The sequence below is a fragment of the Mastomys coucha genome, unplaced genomic scaffold (genome assembly GCF_008632895.1).
Source record: "Mastomys coucha isolate ucsf_1 unplaced genomic scaffold, UCSF_Mcou_1 pScaffold18, whole genome shotgun sequence".
Taxonomy (NCBI): Eukaryota; Metazoa; Chordata; class Mammalia; order Rodentia; family Muridae; genus Mastomys; species Mastomys coucha.
In genome coordinates, this window is record NW_022196900.1 from 4,685,471 (window position 1) to 4,693,669 (window position 8,199).

The window sequence follows — 8,199 nt, forward strand, 5'->3', positions numbered from 1 at the left end:
CTTCTGCTCCACCACCAAGTCTGCCTGCTGCCATGTTCCCCGCCATGACAGTTACAGCCTAACCCTCTGAAAGCGTAAGCAAGCCTCCAATTAAATGCTTCCTTCTGTAAGTTGCCTTGGTTGTGGCGTTTCATCACGACCACAGAACAGTGCCTAAGACACCGGTGATGGTGCATGTGGAGAGAGGAGCCGAGAGGGATCAAGCTGTCTGCCCATGCTCCTCACTGAGAAGTTGCTTTCCAGGGTCTGTTGTGCTGAATCGAGGTACCTACGCGGTTACCGGCTTTTACCTTCTTGGACATTCACAGTGCACTCTTATCAAAAGCTGTTGAGAATTTCTGATAAAGAACTTGTGTAGAAGTGTCGCCAAAAAGCACTCAGACATACTCGGTCACAACCCATTCTGCTGTCCTCCCTCCTCCTCCCTTCCTCTCTCTATCTTTCTCTCCCTCCCTCCTTCCTTTGCCTTTGTCTGTCTCTGCTCCCTTCCTCTTCCTCATTCATCAATCTTTTTCAGAACATATGTATTTATTGGAATCCAGACAATTCCCAATCCAAATTCTATATCCCCTTTTTATTTTTCTTGCATGTGTGTGTGTGTGGTGTGCATGCATGTGGATGTGTGTACATTTGTGCATGCATGTGTGTGAGTTGACACTGGGAGCCTTCTTTAACTGCTCTCCCATCTTCCTCTTGGGTCAGGACCTCTCACTCAAACCTAGAGCACACTGATTTCCTAGGGACCCTCTGTCTCTGTCTCCTAGACCACCACAGCCATCTGACATCCTGGAGTCCCAGGGGATCCAAATTGCAGTCTTCATGTTTGAATGGCAGCTGGTTTTCCCTCTGATCCATCCCCCTCAGCTTCTTATTTTAAGATAGAGTCCCACTATGAGGCCAGGCTGGCTCCAGATTGCTATTCTCCTGCCTCAGCCTCCAGACTACAGGGATTTCAGATGTGCACTACCACACTTAGCTTAACCTTAATTTATTAGCATGTTCCATACATTGTGAAAGAGTAGCTTAGTTTGGCCGTGTTAAAATGACATTAAGTTGTCAGTTAGACTATCTTTACCGAGAAGACCTCTGGGTGGAGAACTTCTCTTTGTCTCTTCTTAACTCTTCAGGAAAATAAGACCTGGCAGGTGAAAGTTCCAGGGGAATGTCTGTGTCCCTCTGCTTCTTCTCACTCCCTGTGCGAGTAGGGGTGGGTAACCTTGTGGCTGGGAGAGCCATCTCACTCCCCCTAATAGGTTTATAGCTTAGGAACAATTGGAGCCACTCAGATCACTCTAATGGCTGCTGCCTAAATGGCTTTAGTGTAGATTTAAACTATCTTTAGTAAATTAAATTAAATTGAATTAGGATATTTTTTTGGAGTCTGACACCTGATTAAATTGTTAAATATCTAGACTCAGAAAATAACCTTTGAAAGATAAACATTGACTTAAGGGTGAGAAATAATTCTGACTGGCCTTCCTTGGCTTTCAAATGGCAGATGGTGTGATCTTTTCTGTTCTGTGGGTGACAATCATAGCATATGTTGCCACTCTTACTGGGAGAAATATCTCCTAAATATGCAGGCCTTCACTGTAGTCCTGAGGTTGGACATGGGGGTCACTGCCCCATAGAAGAGGGAGATGAGCTTGTCTGCAAGGTCCTGCTTGTCTGCCCCCAGTGGGTCCTTGGACTTGGGCTTCCCGTACATGAAGAGGATGGTCCCATAGAAGACGATCACCATGGTGAGGTGGGCGGAGCAGGTGGAGAAGGCCTTCTTCCTCCCCTCAGCAGAAGGGATCCTCAGGATGGTGGAGAGGATGAAGATGTAGGAGACAAAGATGAAGAGGACTGGGACCCCCAGCTCCTCCCATGCTGATGACATTGATGGAGATGTCAGCACAGGCTGATGTCATGACAGTCAGAGTCTTATAGATGAAGTGGTTGATGACGGGATAAGTGGCACCAATAGCCCAGAGCCCAGCAGAGCTGAGCACATAGGCAGCTCTGCTCATCAATTACCTCAAGTTGTTTGACAGCCAGGTCATGATCAAATGCCACAATGCCTAGGAGGACACTGTTCCTGCCCCATGCAGGAAAGGGCTACCAGCGCAAGACAAACCAAGAAAATTGCCTTCCCCTGGGGATCTTGCTGAAGCAAATGTATACAACACTCATTTAATCTGGGATCTTTTTGACCTTTCAGAGAAGAAAAATCCCTAAGCAGAGCCGGTTGCTAAAACTAGCATGTTTGGAGTCTTTTCATTTTAACTCCAAACAGGAGGAGGAACTCCACATACAAAGAAGTCTAGCCAACAGCTTAAACTTAAGGACTATTGGGGTGGAGGGGTGGCTCAGTGGTTTAGAGAGCTTGCTGCTATTGCAGAGGATCAGAATTCAGCTCCCAGCTCCTGCCTTGGATGGCTCACAATCACCTGGAGTTCCAGTTCTAGGGAGGTGGGGTTCTGATGTCTCTGGCCTCCTCAGGCACCACACACACACACACACACACATGCACACACACATACACACACCCACACGCACATTCACGCACACACACATGTGTGTCCACACACAGGCACACACACATACTCACACACATACACACACACACAGATACAGACACACATACACTCGCATAGAGACATACGAATGCACACGCACACACAGAGACACATGCGTGCACCCATACACGCGCATGCACACACACACACACAATTTCTCTTAAATAATGAAGAGATTACCTCTCTACTCAGCTATCTGTTTCTGTTCCTGCCCGAGGCTTGTAGCCTTTCTTCCCCACCATGAAGACACACAATTACTACAAATGTGTTAGATTCATACAGGTCTCACCTATGTCCTCATGCACTTCTCCCTGGGTGGCTTAGGACTTCCCACGACAGCTAGAATGACACACAGTCAGTCACCTTCTGTACTTTCTATTTCTAGTAATTTTGCACTAAATTTAATTTTTTAGTGTTCAAAGTTTTAATTTTTGAGATTATAAAATAATAGTATTTCCCCTTCCCTTTTCTTCCTCAGAGCTTCCCATGCCCCACGCCCTTTGCTCTTTTAAATTCATGGCCTCTTTTCCTTTAATTCTTGTTTCACTTGTGTGCATATGTGTGTATACCACATATACTCCTTAGCCCGTACATGCAACCGTGGTCTGTCCATTGTTCCCTGTCTCACGTTGTCAGGGCTGGACATTTGACACTGGATAGACAGTGGCAATGCTCTTCTTCCCTAGGGAGGACAGTTTCTCTCTCTCAGCATTTCTTAGTTGCCGTGGTTCTCTGGGTAGGATTGGGATCTCGTGCGCTTTCACCCTTCCACCGTAGCACATCTGGATTGTTGTTGCTCGGCTCATGCTCAGGCGGCCACGCTGGTGAGGTTTCACAGGCACAGGTTCTGGGGCTTCTAGGAGATTCGATCTCACATCAATCTCCCTGTCCCCCTGGGTCTTATCATGCTTCTGGCCTCTCACAACAATCCCTATGCCTTAGGCATAGAGTTGTGTTGTAGTTTAAACTAGGACTGGGCACCACAACCCTGAATTTTTGATTAATTATCTCTCTTTTATTCATTTATCTTATGTGTGTGACTGTTCTGCCTGCATGCTTTTGTACCATGTCCATGCCTGGTGCCCTACAGAAGTCAGAAGAGGATGTTTGTTGGAACTAGAGTTAGAGATGGTTGTAAGCCACCAGGTAGGTGCAGGGAATCGAACCCAGGCCCTCTGCAAGAGGAACACGTGCTCTTAACCACTGAACCATTTCTTCAGCCCTGCATCATAGCTGTGTCAGCGGATTTAATTTTTTCTGGGTGATTTAACATATCACCTGTGGATAACTTTGTTCTTTTCTTTTTTTCCTCAATATTAAAATTTCTACTTATTTATTTATTTATTTATTTATTTATTTATTTATTTATGCGAATGGGTGTTGGTGTACATGTGCCATGGAATGCCTGTGGAAGTCACAAGACAACTTCTTTCCACCATGAAGGTCCCGGGAATTGAACTGAGTTTGGCAGGCTTGGTGGCAAGTGTCTTTACCTGATGAACTATATTGCTGACCCTTTTCAGGTTTTCTTGTTGTGTTTTGTTTTGTTTGAGACTGTGTTTCAAAAGCCCTGGCAGTCCTGGAACTCACTCTGTAGACCAGGCCTCAAACTCACTAAGATCTGCCTGTCTCTGCCTCTGCCTCTCAAGTGCTGGGATTAAAGATGTGTGTTGCCCACAAGGGTCTTTCCAGCATTTTTGTCCTTAATTTTATCTCTCAGCTCTGGTGTCATAAGGTAGAGTGTAATGCGACAGAGCAGATTCCCCAGGATGTCTAGTGGCTTTTGTCACCAAGCAAGCTACTTGCCACTGTCCTGGTGCTTTTGCGTGTGTCAAGGGTAATTTCCCTTACTCAAGCCCCTTACTTTAAAAAGTCATAAACCAATGGGAAGAGGAAGAGGCATGTTATGGCTCCACCCCCAGCTGAGGAGCTTTGGGCAGTTAATGGCTGGTAGGGAGGGGAAGCATTTTCCTTAGGGGATGTAGCCTCTGGTAAGTTAACTATGATCCAAGAAGCAACCCCACAACCATACATCCTAGTAACGCTAATTAAACTCAGGCTTATTAAAATAAACAAAGAACACTGGGCATGGGTATACACCTGTAATCCCCACCCTTGGGAGACTGTGGCAGGATGGTGGCTTTGAGGCCAGCCTGAACTCTACAGATGAGGCACTGTGCCAGGCAAGCGCTCTACCTCTGAGCTCAGCCCCCAACTCCGCTTTCTCCTTTCCATAAAGATCTGTCTTCCACCAGTCTACTTCCAGGGCAACGTGCTTGGGGCTTGTGTTGAATTCCACCACAGATGTATTGCGGAATCTCGCCCTGGTCTCTTCTGTGCCTCTCATTTTTACTTCAATAAACTAATTCTTCTTACATTTTTCCCTCCTAAGTCTAGACAGACAATCTGAGTTGATTTTTAATTAAAGAGTTTGTTTGGGGGCTGCCAAGATGGCTCAGCTGGTTAAGGTCCTTGCGACCAAAGCCCGATGACTCAAGTTTGATCCCAGGTACCCACCTAGTGGAAGGAGAGAGCAGATTCCCTCAAGTTGTCCTCTGACCTCCACACATATGCCACAGCACATATGTGTCCCTAGAGAAAAGAAAAGAAGAACACTTTGTTACAAAAACAAGAATTTTTCTCTGTATTGTCTTCTCTACTTTTTTACAGAATACTATAGGCTTTCATTTGGTAAATAAGGACTTTTCACTTCCAGTAAAATGTTCACAGTGTCCACTCCTATATCCTTGTAGGCTATTTATTTACTTATTTATTTATGTTATTTTCTTGTTGTTAACAGAGTCTTACTAAGTAGCCCAGGCTAGCCTTGACTTTAGGCTTGCTGTGTTCCTTCAGTCTCTGTCTCCTGAGTGCTGGGATTACAGGCATGTGACCCGCACCTAAATTCCTCCACTCTCGCTATAGACTGCTCTTAAGTCATCGCCTCTTTATTCCTCTGAAAATGTCACCAACAATGACAGTGATAAAGCTCTTGAATTCTCTTTCTGTTTGTCTGTCTGTCTCTCTGTGTGTATGCATCTCTCTGTCTCTGTCTCTCTCTCTCTTTCCCTGTGTGTGTGTGTGTGTGAGTGTGTGTGCACACATGTGCACACTCCTCTCTTGGAGAAAAATTATTTGGTTGTTAGTTCCTTCTCATTTGGGTTGATCTCAATATTCTGATTATCTCAGTTTATATATTATTTTAGTGACTCATAATGGATGTTCCCTGCCATCTAGAGACAAAACTAGGAATGAGTAAAAGATATGAAAGAGGAGAAAGAATGAGTGTTTTAACTGGGCATCGGTTTTGTCAAAACTTCCTCGCTCTCCTACATCTACCGACGAAACAAACGGCTAAATGACTTCTGGTAAGGATCTTGATATAGGACCAGAGACTGGTTATGAGTACACAGGCAGAGAACAATGCAGAAGACATTTATTAAGCATTTGCATTAAACATAGGAAAAGGTAAATACTACTAGATATGAGCTATATGGTATATTAAAATACAACTTAATGTAAAAGTAAAGACACAGGTAGAAGCAGGAGGATCCTGAGTCTGAGGCCAGCCTTAGCTTCACACTGAGACCCTGTTCCCTGGAAGGACAGATGGAAGGAAGGAAGGAAGGAAGGAAAGAAGGAAGGAAGGAAGGGAGAAAGAAAGGAAGAAAGGGAGGGAGAGAAGGAGGGAGAGGAAAAGTGGTTACTCATCAACTATGACCAAATGTTTGTAGAGGAGTTGAAGAGCCAGTGAATGAGATGTAGCTTCTCCCTGGCCATCATTTCTTGGTCTGTGAGGTTAGTATTCACGAACAAGCATGAGACATGTGGCTGGAGAGACAACTCAGTGGTTAAGAGCACTTACTATTCTTGTAAAGGACCTGCTTCAGTTCCCAGCACCCACAGGGCAGTCATAGCCACCTGTGACTCCTGTAACTTCCAGGGAACCTGATGCCCTCTGCTGGCCTCTGTGGATCCCTACATTCCTGTGGTACTCATAAACTTACCCATAAACACATCAATAAGTTTTAAAAAGTTTTTAAAAACAATGTAAAAGATCCAGAGTGTTCAATGAAACGACTATGCAGATTTGAGGAATTCCTTCTTAGATCGAGATAAGAGAATTCCCTGTTCACATAGAGTCCTTCTGAGTTTTGAGATTTATGGTATAATCCTTAATAAAGATTATAGAGAGAGACAAAGACTATGAAGGTCTGTTCACCATCACCACTTGAAGTGTTTCAGATGCACCAGGTCCCTCACAGCGCCCCTCACGTCCTTGTTCCTCAGGCTGTAGATGATGGGGTTCAGCATGGGAGTCACCACCCCATAGAAGAGGGTCATGAGCTTGTCTGTAAGGTCCTGCTTGTCTGCCCCCAGTGGGTCCTTGGACTTGGGCTTCCCGTACATGAAGAGGATGGTCCCATAGAAGATGATCACCACAGTGAGGTGGGCAGAGCAGGTGGAGAAGGCCTTCTTCCTCCCCTCAGCAGAGGGGATCCTCAGGATGGTGGAGAGGATGAAGATGTAGGAGACAAAGATGAAGAGGACTGGGACCCCCAGAAAGATCACATTGGCCACCCCCATGCTGATGACATTGATGGAGATGTCAGCACAGGCTAGCTTTAAGACTGCCAGGATCTCACAGATGAAGTGATTGATGACATTGTCCCCACAGAAGGGCAGCCGTATTGCTAAAGATATCTGAATTGTGGCAGTGATGCTTCCAGATGCCCAGGAGCTGGCGGCCATGGGCACATAGGCAGCCTTGCTCATGACCACTGGGTATCTAAGGGGGTTGCAGATGGCCACATAACGGTCAAATGCCATCATACCCAGGAGCACACACTCCGTGGCTCCCATGGCAAAGGAGAGAAACATCTGCACAGTGCAGCCTGAGAAGGAGATGGTCTTCCTGGGGGTCAGGAAACTGTCCAGAATGAGGGGGACGGAGGAGGTGGTGTAGCAGATGTCCAGGAAGGAGAGGTTGCCCAGGAAGAAGTACATGGGCGTGTGCAGGTGGGAGTCGAGGATGGTCACCAGGATGAGGACCCCGTTGCCCAGCAGGATCACCAGGTACATTGACAAGACGAGCACGAAGAAAATTTTCTCCAGCTTTGGATGGGTGGAGAGGCCCAGGAGAATGAAACAGAACACAGGGGAGGTCTCATTGGATCTATCCATGTTTCCTCCTATATTGCAGGAACTCAGATGGTCACTTTCAGGCTGCTCTGATGCCTGTAATGCCAAGGGAACCCGTGAGAAAGAACTCTTTGAGGAGCAATTGACTCAGAGCGCTGATGGTCTGTGGGAAGTGGTCGTCCGTGTTGTTCTGAATCAAAGACAGGCACCCTGAACAGCACCTGCTTGGTGGGATCTGACCCTTGCAGAGATGTTTGCAATGTCTCCTGAGTCAACTTAATTGTGCTAATCACATTTAAAACAGGTATCACACATTTAGCTGAGGTTGGACCATTTGTGGGCCGTTCATTTTACTCAGCTGTGGCAAGAAATATTGTATTTTACTTGAAAATTTTCACCCCCAGGAAGCCTCTGTGTGGTTGAAGACAGATACTACTGTTTGCCCTCCCCTATGTGAGCACTTCTGTGGGCTGCCTTCTTCCTCTTTCCTCATGTA

At 46.0% G+C, this 8,199-nt stretch overlaps 1 protein-coding gene and 1 pseudogene across 1 annotated transcript; both read right to left on the minus strand.

Annotated features, from left to right (window-relative positions):
• Window positions 1-1,552: 1,552 nt before the first annotated feature.
• On the minus strand, window positions 1,553-4,908 carry LOC116095240 (annotated as a pseudogene).
• A 1,877-nt stretch (window positions 4,909-6,785) lies between these two features.
• Window positions 6,786-7,745, minus strand: LOC116095290 (olfactory receptor 13C7-like). Its single transcript, XM_031376757.1, has one exon. The coding sequence runs from the start codon at window positions 7,743-7,745 to the stop codon at window positions 6,786-6,788; it is 960 nt and encodes a 319-aa protein (XP_031232617.1).
• Between the last annotated feature and the right edge of the window lie 454 nt (window positions 7,746-8,199).